Genomic DNA, 18,513 nt, shown 5'->3' with positions numbered 1-18,513 from the left:
TAGGGAAATCCTTTTTCCTTGTTTGTTCTCTTTTGTGCTTCTTTTCCTTGTTCAAAAATAACTTCTTTACAAAGATATTTTGTTTTGAACTTGTCTCATCAGTACCAAGGTTTTGTGGTTCCTCTCTCTAAAAAGGAATTTGTATATATTTTGGGACATTTAAAACACATTCTGAACTTTTAAAGCCAGCTTCTTGTTTTGGGCCTATGCAGGAAGAAGCCAATCTGCTGTGGTTTGAGGCTGGCTGCCCGTGGTAAAATCTTCTCTGAGAGGGTTGATGAAGGCCTGAGCATATATTGGACACTATTTCTTTACATTAATTAACTGCATTCTACAACAGATATCATGTTGTTGTTACTCCTCTGTGGGTCAGGTTGATCTTTGAAGAATCAGCTTGTCTGTCAAGAGCTTTCCACATTAACTGTCTCCTACTCTTCTACTCTCTTCTTAGCACTGGCTGTGACTTTAACTGCATCTCCAAAAAGTCCCATGAAGGAGAGTGACTCTCTGCAGCTCGTTTGCACATGGAGGGGGAATGGACGCTCCAGCTCAAACCTCACTTATAGCTTTTTGAGAAACAATATGACTGTGAAGAAGAGTAGCAGCTCTTCAGTGTTCAGTATTAAAGAGATTGAAAAAAGTCACACTGGGAATTACACGTGTGCTGTGGAGTCACCAGGAGGAGGAAAAGCTTACAGCGATGACATAGAGATTGAAGTTCAAGGTACAGCAAGAAAAGATGTTTGGTTGGTGAATCATATGGTGAATTTATTCTAGGAGAATTTCTATGTATCATACCACTTTCACATCAGTCGGTTTCTCGATCTTTCTATAGCTCTTTTGTGGGAGGAACATAGGGCAGGATGGAGAGACACAGGTAGAAGTACTTATTGTGAATTTAATGTGGTGAGCAAGTAAGCAATCCCACCCACCAGGTAGAGGTGGATACCTGGGTTTCTGTTTTATTTTTTTTTTCCATTCATCCTTTGTTTGTGGACTTTAGAATCCTTGGTGTTATTGTGGGTACGACAGGTCACCACCAGAGTGATAGCGCTAGGTTTGCCAGTCAGCAAACTGTTGCTCACGTGTTCTTCCTCCATTTTTGAAAACTCAGTTCCATTTCCATTTATACAGCAGAATCGCTTCTCTTTATAGTCTCTCCTTTAAACTATTCCTAGTGTTATACTTCACCCCAGAGCAGATTTTATCAGGGTGGGACTCCTGGGAAGACTGTAAAAGACACCAAAAAGAAGCATTCTTGAACTAAGTAAAGGAACCCAGGAGCTGAGAATAAACTGAAAGGCAGGATATTACATCCCAACAGACATGCACTTTTCCCACTGGGATGTAAAGTTAATAAGCTCTTAGCTGGGCTACACTCTAAAATAGCAGCGCTTCTCCAAGCCAAGAGGTGGCAGCAGCATTTCCCTGCTACCAAGAGACCCTGCAGGAACCTGAATTATTGTAAGTGTACTATTTGCATGACTCTTCCTGGAAGGCTTGTGGAAGTACTCTAAGGTGGAGGGTTTCTGAAACTATGGGTTGTGACCCAAAATGGGTCATTGGTTGCCACCTTTTGGGTAATATTTAGTGGTGACTTACCTCTGTATTCAATGGGGAAGGGTCACATATGGTTACTAAAGTGGCTGGTGACAGGTTTCCACAGGGAGTATAAGCAATCAACATTGCTTTGCTATGCTTTTCCCCAAGGAGGAATATGATTGTTGGTGGAGATTCTCTAAGGGAGTCCCTCGCCACCCAATCTGACAGTTGTCATAGACTGGGCCTTGAAAACACTAAGAACGGTAAGATCGGGTCACATGAAATAGACACCACCCTAAGGAATATCTTTTTATGGGCCGTGACCTCATTAGTCGGACAAGCTGTGAGTTTGGGAGAGGATCTATGGCAAGGGGGGAATATTGGAAAAGAATGGGAAGCAGGCAGGTGCATTACACTCATTATTGGGATGAGAGCATGAAGAGTATAGTAAAGGGGCTGAAAGGGACAGAGTCTTTTGTTAGTTTCCCATTTTTGTGTAGATAGATAGATTGGAATGGGACTATATGTTAGATACATAGTACTTTATTTGCCCCTACGGGGAATAGAATGTTGAAAAATATGACAAATAGACAATAACAACCCACAAATACACACAAGAGTTACAAAAAAGAAAAAAATACTACTTGGCGAAAGATAAGAGACCCATCCCAATGGGACACTACAAAGGCATACTGCTGTTGGTATAAATAAGCCCCAGTCATATTTCTTCACTCACATCTGGTCAATAATTTGTGGTTTGAAAGTCTTCAGTGTTTGTGTGTCACAGAGAGATGTGCAGCATTGTTCATAATGACACTCAGTTTTGTCTTAATTCTTTCATCCACTACGACCTCCAAGAGGTCCCATAACAGAGTCTGCTTTGTTGATTTGACGGCCCCTGTTGAATTGATGTTACCAGCCCAGGACACTACAATGTGTGCCTTCTGTTCTTGCATCTTTATTGGCCTGTACTGGGGTCTTTCAGGGTACTGGTTCTACTTCATGACCACTTGCTTTGTCACAGTGTGTGATTCTGCCACTCTGCATTTCTTCTGCAGCCTTTACTGTATTATGACTAATTCATTTTCCGACATGCACTAACTCTCCTGGTTTTCTCTTCTCAGCTCTGACCGTCACTTTAACCGTAGCTCCTGGAGGTTCTGTGATGGAAGGAGACTTTCTCATCCTGAATTGCACATTGTGGGTCAATGGAAGTTCCAGCTCAAAGCTCAACTTCAGCTTCTGGAGGGACTGCATGTCTGTTAAGAATGACAGCGACTTTCCAGTTTTCAGTATACAGGAAATAAATAAAAGTCATAGTGGGAATTACACGTGTGCCGTGGAGCTACCAGGAGGAGACAGAACATACAGCAATACAGTAAATGTTCAAATACAAGGTAAATGATGTACCGAAAATACCTGAAAATGAATTGAATAAATCAATATTTACTTCTTTACCACGTTTTTAGAAAAATGTGATGGAGCTCAAAGTGCTTTACAAGATATCCAAGAAGTAATTACATGCAAAGGAAACAAGTAAAAATTAGATAAGAAAAATAATACATAAATAAATATAATAAAAAAATAATTCACACTTTACGGTTGAACGGTAGTGAAACCTGGGATGAAGGATGAAATGTTGGGACACCAACCGTGTTGTCCCATTTAGTTATTGGAACAGAAAACAAAATAAATGTGTTGTGGTGCTAAAAAGCAGAAAATACAGGCAGTAACCTTCTCCTTAACAAAGTCCTCACTTTTAAATGGAGCTCTATCCTCTAGGGTAGCTCAACTCAAAGTGAGACACCTCCTTTTAGGAAAGCCCAGCTTTACAGGTCCTGGCCTGCAGGGGGCGGAGTCAGTTGGCCTCACTGGTTGTCTTCTCTGAACTGTGGAGGCAGAAACGGATGATGAGGTTAACTACAGCACCCCCTGTTGCTTCGGGGTGCTACTACATACCTCATCTGGATGACGACCCTCTGATGTATGGTACATGCATGACAACTTACAGTAGATAATATAGATATATAATTAAAATAAATACTGAACTGTTTTTTTTTTAAGTCACTGGACTTAAGTTAGGTGGACAGAAGAAATAAAACAAAACTCCATTGAAGCTGGAGAAAAACCAAAATCTGTAGAGGTTCCAGCATCCACTGGTCATTCTGTCTAACATAAATGTTTTAAAGTCGTTCTTTTTTAATTTTTCTTTAAGGCTTCATCTTAGAGGATTCGATACAGTGGTTCTCGTGGCAGCTTGACATATCTGCATTCATTTAAACCTTCAAACATCACAGGTGGCCATACAGGACTTTGAGCAGAATGCCACTACAGAAGAACCTGAAAAGAAAATAGAGAAAAGTGAAGATTAATAAAGATTGCAGATTTATTGAAGAGTATGATAAAACTGCATATCTAGTACATTAAGGGTAGAGCTAAATTGTAGTTACGAGATAGCCAAATTAAAAAAGTAAATTTTGGCAGTTTTTATTCAAAATGAGCTACAGTGTTAGCCTGCCATATCTCTACTGAAAAAGTATTCATGATTTTTGGAACGTAACAGCAGAAGGCCCGCCTCAACGCTTCCTTTATGCTTGGCTCTTGAAATAATAAACAGACTGCCATTAGAATATCTAACGCAGTGTTTCGTAACCCTTTTTCTGTCGTGGCACACCTCTTGTAACCAACAACATCCCACTATTTTAATAACCAACAAATTCATTGTATCTCATGCATGTGCTCAGCTGTCTGAAGGTCCGGGACTCCCAGAAAAGCTGTGAGATCAGCGTTCAGAGACATGGGACTTAGTGAGCACTTTGGTGGCATCTCCAAGCAGCTTGGTCCCTTTACCTTCCTCTCTTTGTCTTACAGTCAACCCATATGCCCTCTATCCACTATCCACCAGCCCTGTGGGGCTTGCTGGTGACCACACACCCAGGCAGATGGACTCTAGAAGCCAGGAGACACATCTGAAATGCTCTAACTTCGGAGTCCACAACACAGTGATTGTGGAGCTGCTTTCATGCCAGCTTCTCCAGGAAGTTCTGTCCTCCTCTAATAGGTCCTTACCGCCTGTGCAGTTTGTCCCCCTCAGGTTTAGACCCAGCTGCGCTACACTATTATTTCGACAGCACACCTGAGAAGCTCTCACGATGCACCACTGTGCCATGCCTCAAAATAACCCACTCACATCTTCTATGCCCTAACCAGATAAATTGTTAACTTCATTTAAATAATATATACTGTTATTAATTAAACATGTTGGGGCAGTGGTATAGATTAGCTGGCACCCCTTCCTGGTCCTACCTCACACTGTATGCTTGATGAGACTCATGTGACCCTGAAAGAATGTAATAATTTAACATGTATAACAAAGATTTTTCAATGTCCCTTAAAGGTTTGGAAGAATCAGCGTTCTAAGGCTACAGCTGGTTTTTATTAAAGAGCTTATTGTGTGGCGATTGGTTACGTGGAGAAAGAAAAGGAAGAACAGGAATTTGGGGTTGGTATGTTTGACAGACACAGTACAGCGGCAATAAATTATTTCATCCAGGGTCGTGCACGTCCCAGCAAGCATCTTGCGGGAGGCAGGAACAATCCCTGGGTGGGGCACCAGCTCATCATTACAGGTGCGCCACCGTGCCCTACCATGTTTAATAATTAACAGTATACATTATTTAAATGAAGTTAAAAATGTATCTGTAAAATGTAATATAAATACTTTAATGCATTTCATCATGAAAATGATATGAAGTATACATCGGCTGTTCTTAGTAATTTGGGGGGCCTACACGGTTCAGAAATGTGCAGGCCCCAGATGTGCAGGCCCTGGGGCATAGCCCTCCGTAGCTCAGGAAGGTGTTCTAATAAAACATCCGGAAAAGGCCTTATATGACCAGTAGGCCTACATGTATGCTTGTGTGTATGCAAAGTGGTAAAATATTGATTTTGTTCTGGATCTGGTAAAGGCCAGTAAAATAAGGATATTTCATGATTTTATGGGGATCTCTCTGAATGAATCCGAAACGAATCTCTAAAATTAATGTTTGCCATAGTGCATTTGGCAAAGTTATGGTGGCGTGACAATATTATTAGGGATTTAGGTGAAGATTGCAATTTGGATAATAAATTACCATTATTAATAAAACTAAGAGATGCACTGAACTGAATTTCCTGAAGACTTTAATTAACGTAAGAAATCTACTTTCCGCACTTTCATTCTGGCGAAATCCTTTATCAGTTCCGAATAATAAAGGGTTTGGCCAACATCTTGCTCAATTGATATCAATGCCAAACCATTCAGTCACTCTTGGGTCATGCTGGTCCTCAAATCATCCTTACTTAGCTTTAGCTTGGAAAAGCTGCGCTCAGCAGACGCGACCCACAGCCATGCCCCCAATTCCCTGCCTGCTGCCCCCTTGCTCCTACCCTTCCCCTCTGAATTCGACTCAGAACGATAAAATTTAGGATGAGGAGGGTATCGTGACACATGACATGAGGGACTGGCACAGATGGCTGCAGTGCCAGGGGCATGACAGGGGCCCCAGGCCCACATCCCGACAAAACAAAAAAAAAATTTAAGTTGGGGCCCTACGTGGATGTGTAGTTTGCGTATGCCTAAGAACGTCCCTGCATCTAAAATGTTCAGAGTGATGTAATATCATGAATGTAATGTATTCTGTTTGGCAATCACTGCTTGTGCACTCAGCATAAGAGAAAGCCTGTTTAAGAAACACATAGCGATTAATGACGTGGTCGGGGAACACACAGAATTTGGAACATTTAATGTGCTACTTTAGTTACAATTGCATTTGAGAAATGGTAGTAAATTAAACATCGATTTTAAGATGAAGTTTACAGCATTGTACTTTAATGACAAAATAAACTACGAGATTAAAGTAGATATTTCAAGATTAAAGTCTGCATTTTTAAGTTCAATCTTGACATAGACCTTTTTTTCCTTCACTTAGTCTCAATTAGTGGCTCTAATATGCTTCCATATGACACTCTGATGGTGGGCTGTGACTCGCCTTTTCACATCGACTTTGGTATCTGACCATTTCTTTTTTATTTTGGGCACTGTGCAACTTTCTGAATTTGAACTTTTGAGTGTCTTCGCCACCCTGTGACACTCCTTTTGTTTCTTATACCACTGCTTAAGCCACCAGATAGTACATTTTTCCTTGCGTCCACTTTACTGAGCAGGACCTTCATTTCGTATTCGCTGAAATTTTTCTTTTTAACACGTGTTTCTGCCATTGTCTTTTAACAAAACACTGAACAAAGGGTCTATTTATATTGATTTGCATATTCAAATAATGAAATTCTGGGAGGAGTCGGGATGCAGCTGTAGGCGTGTGCATGTGCACTAAAATTCATATTGATTGAGATTTATAAAGAGGAAGTGTGTTGAACTTTGCTTATGTAATGTTATGCATCTGAATTTCTGTGTGAATTCGCACATTTCTAGTTTTGTCCGTACGTCATGTTTTAGTGTGAATTCTACATACATGAGGCCCCATGTTTGGTTTTGCTCCATTTTTGAAGCCTCACACTATTTTTGCCATTTTGTGTCGCTGCAGTCACAGCACTGACTACCACAATGTATTTCACACATTACTTTTAATCCAAGTGTTGGCAATGCTAATCATGTTTAGGATTCGGTTTAATTTCAGTGTTTTGTTTTTAATGACTCTGCAGTTTTAAAATCCTGTTTTCGCTTTGTCATTCTGGGGAATTGAGTATTGTTTAATGAGGGGAAAAATGAAATGGTGGTAGCACAAGACACAAGACTGCGACTTGTAAACATGAAAAGAATGAAGGGGTCTGAATACATTCCACATAGAAATGTTTTGTGAGAGTTTCCTGCAATTATCCACATTCTAAAGCTTTGTCCATTTTATTTTGCATTGACGTTCCTACAGTCTGAGAATTCTGGAGTAACTAAAGGCGAAATGCAAAATCAGAATCCCATGTGATCCCATGTGATGTACATGATTTTTCAGGAAGAGCAAATGTTCTGGTTTGTGCCAAGCAGTGACCTTGTGCCCCTCCTGTCTCCTCAGCTCCTCAGGTCACTGGTATTCCAGGTGGCGCTGGACTCTGTCTGCTTCTTCTAATAATTCCGCTGCTCCTGCTCCTTTGTGCTTATCACAGGATTCGAGGTAAGTCGGGTGTAGACATCCTGATATTTACACAGAGGGCGCTGTATCGACTGTAGCATTTCTCTGGTTCGGCACACACTTGGCTGCAGGTCACAGCCAGAGTTGTCAGGCCTGTAAATATTTCCAGTCCAGTGAGAGCTGTAAACCCAGCTAATGACGCTGTGGACCAGCTCAATGAATAACACCACCGACTTGATGCTCCCCTTTGACTTTTGGCTTTGTCAAACTCCTTTTACCTTGCCGTTTTCAGCCAGGTGAGGGGAGTCCCCCATGGAGTTTGGCCACTGTTGGTCTCCATTAGAGTTTGGTTGCTCTCGGGGTTTGGGGGTGTGTTCTGGTTTACAGTTTTGGTGTTTTGGGTGGCACGTATCCTTGGAAAAGGACACAAAAAACGCACTTTGCCAAATCAAAAAGTTTCAACGCACAACAGCTTCAAAAGTAGCCCAATCTGGGGTGAAAACCGCACATCTACCAACCCTGGTCACAGCACATCACTAAAGGAAACTCTTTGAGGATGCAGACCCACAATTTCTCTGGGCATCATAAGTATGAAAGAAGAGAGAAGTAAAAGAAGGAGAATGAAACGGGACCATCTGACCAGTTGTGTGTTTGGTAACGCGTTGTTCAGACCCTTCGCTAAATACTTGGTGTTTGTGGAGCCGCTCTTCTCAGCTTGGTTACAGGTTTTCATTGGTATTCTGGGGTCTTTGTAAGTTCATCATGCAGTAGAAGAAGCCATTGGAAAATATGAATATGGAAAATAAGTAAATGGGTTTTAGGAGTTGGAGTTTGCTTTCATGCCCTTTTGTCTTTCATTATTTTTAATTGCAGGTTTACTGCGCGCTCTGTGGAGAAGGAGACGGTGAGTCATTCTGCTGTTTACCAAAATTAATTTATGTTACAATTGGGAACTAATTATTATTATTATTTTAAAATTATACTGCTTTTATAATGGCACTGCTATTTTTCTATGTGAGATTTTTACTTGGTCTGCAATTATAGACGTGGACAAATGTGTTGGTCTCCTTACAGCTCATTGAGAAAGTGCCATATGCCTCCTGAAACGTGATGAAATGACAAGCAATTGTCCTCTGTGTACCAGCATGCTTTTGATATGTCATCGTGTAAAGCAAAGCAAGTGTGACAAGAGATCAAGTGTTGCTTATTCTATAAATGGCCTCCACACATTTGTTGGGACCCCTAGAAATAACTGGATTTAAGTGATTTTGCAAAGTCACTGTTTTCTAGAATTCATATCACACATGTCTGCAATCAATTATTCAGCTGATTTAAATGGAGAGAAGTTGTCCCTTTGCTGTTTGGTGTCATTGTGAGTCCCACACCAGAGAAAGCAAATGAGAGAGTCGTCTGAGGAGATCAGAAGGAAAATGACAGACAAGCATGTGAAAGGATGCCAAGCAGCTTGATGTTACAGTGACAACAGTTGCAAATATTATTAAGAAGTTTGAGGCCCATGGAGCTGTAGCTAACCTCCATGGACACAAGAGGAAAAGCGACCCCAGAATGTGCAGAAGGATAGTGAGAATGAGAGAGACAAAACCAAGAAGAACTTCCAAAGAGGTACAAGCTGAACTCCAAGGTCGAGTTCTATCATTGTCTGACCGCACCATCTGCTGCTTTTTGAGTGACAGTGGGCTCAATGGAAGAAGACCCAGGGTGGCTCCACATTAAAAAGCCAGACTGGAATTTGCTAAAATGCTTCTGGGATAATATCCTTTGGACAAATAAGACAAAACTGGATCTTTTGGGCAAGTCACATCAGCTCTATGTCCACATAAGAAACAATGAAGCTTTCAAAGAAAAGAACACCATACTTACTAAGAAACATGGCGGACTCTCGCTTAAGTTTTTGGGCTGCTTTGCTACATCTGGTACAGAGTGCCTTGAGTATTTACAGGGGACTATGAAATTTCAAGACTATCGAGATATTCTGGAGCAAAACATCCTGCCCTGGGTCAGAAAGCTCAGTCACAGGTCATGGATCCTGCAACAGCCAAAAGCACCCAAGAATGGCTGAGAACAAAACATTGGACTGTTCTGAAGTGGTCTTTTATGAGCCCCGGTTTGAATCTTATCAAACATCAATGAAAAGAACTGAAACATGCCGTCTGGAGAAGAACCCTTCAAACCTGGCCCAGCCTGAGCAGTTTGCTGTGGACGAGTGTCCCAAATGACCTGCACAGAGAACTCCAGGAATTACTTGCTAGCAGTGACTAACTAAAGGTTGGGCAACAAAGGGTCCAATCATTTTTGTCCATGCCATTTTCCTTTGTGTTATTATTTGAAATATTCTGTTGATTTAAAACTTGTAAGCAAAGTCTGATTTTTATTCAATACGGAATAAACAACGATAGCCGCAAACAACTTTTGTAAGGTTCAAGTTATTTCAGAGACAATTGTGGGTTCTTGTTTTTTCGTGTAGGGGCACCAATAACTTTGTCCACGTCTGTATGTCCAGAACCTCCGTATGAGTCAGATACTACACATGTTCTACATGCTACCTCACTACTGCTTGGTGTGCATTAGTCAAATACAATAATTTGATTTGACTACACGAGTCACCATTTATTCAAACAAATTTGGCTCAATCTTTACTGATGCCTTTTGAAAACCTAAAAGAGGTCCCCACATAGCCTCCTCTGCTTGAGACTGAGCAGGGTTTAATTCTCTGATTCTGTCATGTCCATAAGTCCCAGGATGCACTTGGTTGTTCTCATCTGTTCAACTTCAAGTGTTGCTATGTCTTTCTTGTAGCGTGTTGACCAGAACTGCACACACAATTCCAGATGTGGTCTCACTAGTGCATGAATTAGTCTAAGCGTAATGTCCTTAATTTTACATTCAACAATTTTAATGACATAACATAACAGATTGTTTGCCCTTTTAATTGCTTTTGCACATTGCTTAGAAGATGAGAATGTTGTGTTAACAGAAACCCATAAGTTATATATATATACTGTGTATATATATAACTGTATATATACATTTACATACAGGCTGCACACCAGGCCCCAAACTCCTTTGACACAACTATGCAGGCGAACTTCCTGGGTGCAAATATACTGTACATATTGTATTTGTCACAATGTCCCTTAAGAAGCTCACTACAGTGCACCTTCCATTCCCTTTGTGTCTCTTTTCTTATCCTTCACACGTCCCAGTCGAGTGTCGTCTTTTCCCACCCGACTGCGACCCCCAGCAGTGGAATGCTCACGAATAAAGTGCGTCTGGTGTCCAAACCTTTGTCTCTAGGAAGCATTCTATATAAATGACCTTTATTTGGGGACTAGTTATTATTATTATTAATATCATTAATATTATTATTATCAGTAAACAGCATCCCTACACAGACTGCAGAGCCGAGCTCTCTGACATGTTGCAGGCTCCCTCTAGTGGTCACTTACATTAAATGTTGTCACTCGAGAGTTCTTTTTTTGTCCCAAAGTGTCATCTTTGACCCCGGCTTTCTTTGTTTTTGCTTTCTCAGTAGAGCAGACCAGGGACGGGCTGTTGGTAACGTCATAACAGAGTCTTCTGATGGCAGTCAACCAGCTCTCCAAACTGAAGCTTTCAATATGGCAGACAATACAAGTGAGTCGCTTAAAAAAAAATGTGGAGCCTTTGTGTTCAAGCCAGTATAGCCAGTGCAGTTAACCCTCATACCAAAGGTTAAACTGGGAAAGGGACTCATAAGAACCTAGTAGGAGAACAAGGCCATTCAGTCCAACGTAGCTCATCAGTCCTCACTCAGTTAATGTTGTTCTTGTGTTACTGAGTCACCATTTAAAGCACAAGGATTATTTAGTACATTCAAAGTGTTAAACTCGAATATGATAGACACGATGTGAAGCCAGCGTTAACTGCATTGTATCCTGATTCTAGCATAATGACAATCAAATATTAACATCAAACGAGCACTGAAATGAGGCCCGTCTGAAGCCTAATCCTTACCATTTGTTGTTCTTCAGAGGACGTCCCTGAGGTCATATACTCGGTGCTGACGGACTTTCCTAAGCCCAAGAATAAAGGTGGGTGTCTTCACTTGGTCTCCTTGTGCTGCAGATGCTGATTTTTTACCCTTTTTCACGACTTTTTGTCTTTTACAGGAAAGCCCCTTGTACACAGCAGCCTAATCTACTCTGAGGTCCGAGTCCCTCAAGGTTTGAGTCCACCTCGGTAACCTTCAAGCTACAGTCTCCTCAGTATGGCAGTCCCATACTTTGACCGTTCCAGTCTGTTTAACTTCTAACCTGCTTCTCCAGTGAGAACTTTGATCATTTGATGACTCCTTAGATCATTTGTTCAGAGGTGCTTCCAAAAAGAAGGCCCAGTAGGATTTCCTGAAGCATGGTTTCCTTTAAACCCTTTGAAGTGCCTTTTGTTAGTGGTTGGTTCATAACTCTGCACTTTTTTTTGACATTGGATTCCCATTCCTGGTCTTCTAAAAAAACCTTTGGAACACCAAGACACCCAAGGATGCATGCCTGCCCTGTACAAGCCATCTTGTTGCCAAAGGGACTCTATTTTCAAGTTCAATATGACACATTATTCCACTCAGCCCAATATGGAGATGCAGGTGGTCAGACTCTATCCCAGCAGCACTTGGTGCAAGGCAGGGAATTGGACCACTATAGATCCCACCAGTACACATCCCCACGCTATCACGCACGTCTTAAGTGACATGGAAGGCCTAAAGAAACCCACACTGGGAAGCACAAAATAGACAACCAGCTGCATGACTCTGCACCTGGGTTCAACATCAAGTTTACTGTCACATGTACCGAGAAAGTCACATCTGCATATCATCCAGTACAAATACAAGCTTAAAAATTCATACGACATTCTTGTCCATCATGTCGTGTTGTTAATTAATTAAGAGAGAGAGTGAGAGGTTGGGAGAATGTGCTGATATAACGTGTTGCTGCACCCACCACTTGACGAACCACCTCAGGATCTCAGATTAGGACCCGAGTGCAAGCGTGCAATGGGTGACACCTCAGCACAACACTAGTTCGAGTGGAGTGGAGTGGAGTGGAGTGGAGCGGTGTGACTTAAGATGTTTATTAATTGATTATCAACTCTAAATTAGCGATAGGCATTTCGATTCACTTTACTGATTCCATTCTTTTAAACTACCAGTTTAAGTGAATCGATTTATCTGATTCATTTGATTTGTCAGCACGTTCAGGGCTGTATAAGAAAACGTTGGTGGGGAGGGGTCCCCCTCTGAATAAATCACATCGCAAATATACAATCAAATAAGTCATACAAAATTATGTATCATTAATTATATATTTAACATGCTGATCATTAACACGCCATGACTCTGTCCAGTTTGAAAGCTCAAAGCTATCCATGCATCCACCATCCCCGACCCCCCAGGAAGAAACACTGATGTCGCCTTTCTTACTAATCCTTAGTTCTGGAAAATACTGTTTAAGCATTTTGACTTAACGTAAGGGTGTATTTCAATAGGGCCTTATGTCCAGACTTTGCTAATATTAACTATTCTTTTATATTTTCTATCATTTATTGTATTTATATTTTTCTACTGGTACTATTTTATTCTTAATATATAGGACTTTCTTTTTAAAACTTTATATTTTTGTACATCTTGAGTGATTGAAGTAATACAGTAGACACAGGGCACCTGGTGTAGGAACAGGCCACCTTCTTTCTGATAAGGTTAGCAGGGTGAGGTGGGATGCCCCCAGTAGAGAGTGGCACAGTGGGCATAATGTGTCTTTGGTTGGTAAGTGGCATTGCCTAAGTGGGGAAAAAGCTGTGTCAGCCATGAAGTGTCTAAGATACATCCTGGGACTCTCTGAAGGCATATTCTTCTCCATTTGTCCGAGTCCAATATCAATGTCAAATTTATTTATATAGCACATTTAAAAACAACAATGGCTGACCAAAGTGCAGTAACAACCAAGAATAATACTACAAAAGACAATAAGCGATGCCTTAAGAAGTGATTTAAAAATAGGCACAGTAGGGAGCAGCCTAACATGAAGTGGTAACCCATTACAGAGTCTCTGGGCTACAACTGCAAAGGCTCAATCTCCCCTACATTTTAGTCTTGATTTAGGGACCATCATAAGCAACTAAGCAGTAGACCTGAGTAACCTTGATGGCATACTGTATTTAATTGTAAAAGGTCGAAGAGGTTAATTATCTATTAATGCTCCCACTCTTCAGGCACTGGGATTCTGGTATTTTGGCCCCAAACGCGCCATTACGCTCATCTTACTCCCGGTGTGGCGGCCTCAGGATGTGCCAGTCCTTGGATGCTCTGGTGCTCTCAGCCAAGACATGAACTTAAGAAGGACTGCAGTGCAGCGGATTCAGTTTGCTCCAATGCTGAGTCTTCAGGAGCATCTTTGATACACGGCTAATGAAAGAGGAGTCTCAGCCACAATATCCAAATAGAGGATCAACTATTGTGGCAACTTGAGGGCTAAGCAGAAAGCGGTCCGACTTGTGGTGTACTGACACAAACACTTGAGCACCGCAGCACACACAGGATGTGCTCAGTGAAGTTCAACCTTCGTCCTCATACACTCTTGGGATTTTTGTTTTGCATTTTTAATTCATATACAACGTTAAATTCAGTTTTTATATTGACAGATATGTCGTTAAGTGTTTAGCTAAATCACTAAAATGTTATTTGTTTGAGTTGTAGAGGCTCTGACATTTACTGATTTGTGTGTAGTTTGATCTATCTTTGTTTTATTGGTGGTAGATTTTATTTTATACATTGATAGTTAAACAGCTTCACGTCCATAGAGATTTAAACTTGGCAGCTGGCAATGCTTGCAGTGAAAAGCCCGTATAGACACTGTGTGACTTTTTTTTTGTTTTACAGTTTCAGATCTCTTTTTTTAGCAAATGGCACCTTCTGTTATTTTATATTTTTACTTTTATTCATTTACATAAATGTTTCAGTTGGCTTGAAGAAAAAGAATAATTCCTCTTTTTTTACATCCATAAGCTGTCATTTTAGCAGTACTGAATGAGAGCCAAACTCGCAGTGAGCAGTCAGCGAGGGGCCGTGTTCACTGTCTGTGCTCTCATCGTGCTTTAGAACAGACAGATGCTTTATTAACGCTTGTTTACTTGAATTTAATAACTGAAACTATTATTGCCAAGTGACCCTGTAAATAGGAATTTCACTTCACTCTGTACATGTGACAATAAATGTGAATTTGGTGAATGATTCAGATAGGGTCCACATGCTGTGACCACTAGGGGGTGCTTGATAAACCATGAAATGTGTCTCTTTAGTCTTTCTGGCTCACGTGTTGAACAGCAGAATAAAGGAGTCTGCCACACATGCCTGCTGAGATCCTGTCCTCTTGATAAAGCTTAGTGAAGCCCCCTCTGCCTTTGTATGTTTATCTTCTTCTTCTTCTTTTGGCTGCTCCCAATAGGGGTTGCCACAGTGGATCTTCTTGTTCCATATCTTCCTGTCCTCCTCATCTTGCTGTGTGACACCCATCACCTGCATGTCTTCTCTCACCACATTCATAAACGTTCTCTTAGGCTTTCTGATTTTCCTCTTGCCTAACAGCTCTATCCTTAGCATCCTTTTCCCAATATACTCAGCATCTCTCCTCTGCACATGTCCACACCAACACCATCTCACCTCTCTGACTTCATCTCCCAACCTGAGCAGACCCTCTAATGTCCTCATTTCTAATCCTGTCCATCCTCGTCACACCCAATGCAAATCTTAGTATCTTTAACTCTTCTATCTTCAGCTCAGTCTCCTACTTTCTGGTCAGTACCACCGTCACCAACCCATATAACATAGCTGGTCCTGTAGACCTTCCCTTTCACTCTTGCTGATACCCGTCTGTCACAAATCACTCCTGACACTCTTCTCCACCCACTCCACCCTGCCTGCACTCTCTTCTTCACTTCTCTCCCACAATCCCCATTACTCTGTGCTGTTGATTTCAAGTATTTAAACTCCTCCACCTTCACCAACTCTACTCCTTGCATCCTCACCATCCCACTGACCTCCCTCTCATTCACACACATGTATTCTGTCTTGGTGGTCCTACTGACCTTCATTCCTCTCCTCTCATATCTCCACCTCTCCAGGGTCTCCTCAACTTGCTCCCTACTCTCGCTACAGATCACAATGGCATCAGCAAACATCATAGTCCATGGGGACTCCTGTCTAATCTCGTCTGTCAAACTGTCCATCACCATTGCCTGCACTCTCTTCTTCACTTGTCTCCCACACTCCCCATTAATCTGTGCTGTTGATCCCAAGTATTTAAACTCACCCACCTTTGCCAACTCTACTCCCTCATCCTCACCATCCCACTGACCTCCCTCTCATTCACACACATGTATTCTGTCTTGTTCCTACTGACCTTCATTCATCTCCTCTCTAGAGCATATCTCCACCTCTCCAGGGTCTCCTCAACCTGCTCCCTACTCTTGTTACAGATCACAATGTCATCAGCAAACATCACAGTCCACGGGGACTTCTGTCTAATCTCGTCTGTCAGCCTGTCCATCACTATTGCCGATCCCTGATGTAATCCCACCTCCACCTTGAATTCCAATTTTCATAACTAGAAGGCGTGCAGCTATAACGCCCTCTGGAATCTAGAAGGCTGTGAGGGACTCCTGGGGTGTTTGGTTTCCCTTCTTGGATAGTCCAGGTCACTCTTCCTTCATGTGCCTTCCTACTGCAAGAAAAGGACAGTCTGAACAATTTGTATTCTTTTTTGAATGAGGGCCCAATAATTCAATGATAATCGGTGCAAACAGATGAAGTAAGCTGTGACGTTATGACTGATCACTAGAATAGGCACTCTGAGCAATCATTTGAAAGACAGATGTGCTTAATAGATACATGAGAGGTATTATATAAATATAAAGTCAAATGTGACACATGCACCTCAGAGGAACACCTTCCCGGCTTATCACAGATATGCAATACCCCATTGGGGTGAGAGGGGGCACTGTTGCTGCCAGCCCTGTTTTTTTTTCTCCTACTCTGCAACTGCAAGAAAATGTCCCTTGAAGGAAAGTCACCCCACCCCCTCCAGCCATAGGGCTATAAAGATCTCATTTGGACCAGGACTTGGTGAAAGGATGGAGCGTCCAATGACTGACCTGCTCTCAAAAGCCAAACCTTTTCAACAAAGCCAGAAAGGCTGCTTTATACTATTTCTATTTTGTGCCTTCAAGAACTGATTATGAGTTATATTATTTGAGAATTAAACGATTAAAGGCTCCATCATGCTGGAAAAGGCATTGCTGGTCACCAATCTGTTCTTGGATGGTTGGGAGAAGTTGCTCTCGGAGGATGTTTGGTCCCATTCTTTATTCATGGCTGTGTTCTTAGGGAAAATTGTGAGTGAGACTTGCACTCCCTTGGCTGAGAAGCAACTCCACACTTGAAGGGTGTCAGGACGCTTTACTGTTGGGATGACACAGGACTGATGGTAGCGCTCACCTTTTCTTCTTTCCGGATGCCCCAAACAATCGGAAAGGGGATTCATCAGAAAGAATTACTTTACCTCAGCAGTCCAATTCGAGAATATCTGTCTGTCCCTGATGTTTTTCTTGGCTTCTTTGCTGCCCTTCTTGACACCCACCAGGCCATCCTCCAAAAGTCTTTGCCTCACTCATACCTGCCTGCTGCCATTCCTGAGCAAGCTCTGCAATGGTGGTGCCTGGATCCCGAGCCATAAATAAAGAATGGGACCAAAACATCCTCCGATAGCAACTTCTCCCAACCATCCAAGAACAGTTTGGTGACCAGCAATGCCTTTTCCAGCATGACAGAGAACCGGGCCAGAAGGCAAAAGTGAGGACTAAGTGGCTCAGGGAACAAAACATCGAAATTTGGGGGCCATGGCCAGGAAACTCTCTATTGAGAACTTGTGGTCAATCCTCAAGATGCAGGTGGACAAACAAAAACCCACAAATTCTGACAAACCCCAAGCATTGATTATACAAGAATGGGCTGCCATCAGTCAGGATTTGGCCCACAAGTTGATGGACAGACAGCCTGCCAGGGCGAATTGCAGAAGTCTTGATAAAGAAAGAAGGGCCAACACTACAAATATCGACTCTGTGCATAAACTTCATATAATTGTCAATAAAAGCCTTTGAAACTCATAAAATGCTTGTGATTCTACTTCAGTATACCATAGAGACATCTGACAAAAAGATCTAAAAACACTGAAGCAGCAAACTTTGTGAAAACCAATACTTGCGTCATTCTCCAAACTTTTGGCAACCACTGTATGCAAGTCTACAGAACATAGAAACCTGCAATACCCATGAAAGTCAGCAGATGGCAGCAAAGCACCATCACTAACAAAAGACTCTGAAAGAAAGGTGCAGCAAACGGTACAGACGGGAATGTCTACAACAGAAACTAATTAAATAGAAATGATCACGTCTGTTCTCTTGACATAAATGTACACGAACAAACAACATAACATTTACATTAACATTTATTCGCTTAGGAGACGCGTTAATCCAAAGGAGGTTAACATAATCAAGTAAACATGAGTCTGGGAGACTGTTTGGGAACAACTGTGACAGGACAAGGTGACAAAATTGATTTGCACAAGTGAACAGGTCAGAACAAGCTGGTTACAATTCCTGAGTTACAAAAACCTAACTAGACCTTCTAGAGCCATTAATTATATAAATAAAATAACCATAAAATAGCCTAATTTGAAGGGGACCGAGGCGTCATTGTCCTATGTATAATGTTTCTTGTATTTTCTTCAATAAATGTATCTATTTT

General features: G+C 41.6%; 1 protein-coding gene across 4 annotated transcripts in view; it reads left to right on the top strand.

The window, feature by feature from the left end:
- Positions 1–15,368, top strand: part of LOC120518778 (carcinoembryonic antigen-related cell adhesion molecule 5-like) — a 31,975-nt gene extending 16,607 nt beyond the window's left edge. Inside the window, exons 5-12 of one of the 4 annotated variants that reach the window (XR_005631298.1) lie at positions 452–724; positions 2,667–2,939; positions 7,608–7,706; positions 8,538–8,568; positions 11,215–11,318; positions 11,696–11,755; positions 11,834–11,988; positions 13,926–15,368. Coding sequence is in view for 3 of the 4 variants with exons in the window: in XM_039741737.1 (XP_039597671.1) it covers positions 452–724; positions 2,667–2,939; positions 7,608–7,706; positions 8,538–8,568; positions 11,215–11,318; positions 11,696–11,755; positions 11,834–11,907 (914 nt within the window). In the remaining variant the exon portion in view is untranslated. The other 3 variants (XM_039741738.1, XM_039741737.1, XM_039741739.1) reach the window with 3 other exon arrangements.
- Positions 15,369–18,513: the final 3,145 nt, after the last annotated feature.

Source organism: Polypterus senegalus, chromosome 18 (assembly GCF_016835505.1).
Source record: "Polypterus senegalus isolate Bchr_013 chromosome 18, ASM1683550v1, whole genome shotgun sequence".
Lineage (NCBI taxonomy): Eukaryota > Metazoa > Chordata > Cladistia > Polypteriformes > Polypteridae > Polypterus > Polypterus senegalus.
The sequence above is the reverse complement of the archived record's forward strand: the minus strand, read 5'-3'. Positions and strand labels throughout refer to the sequence as shown.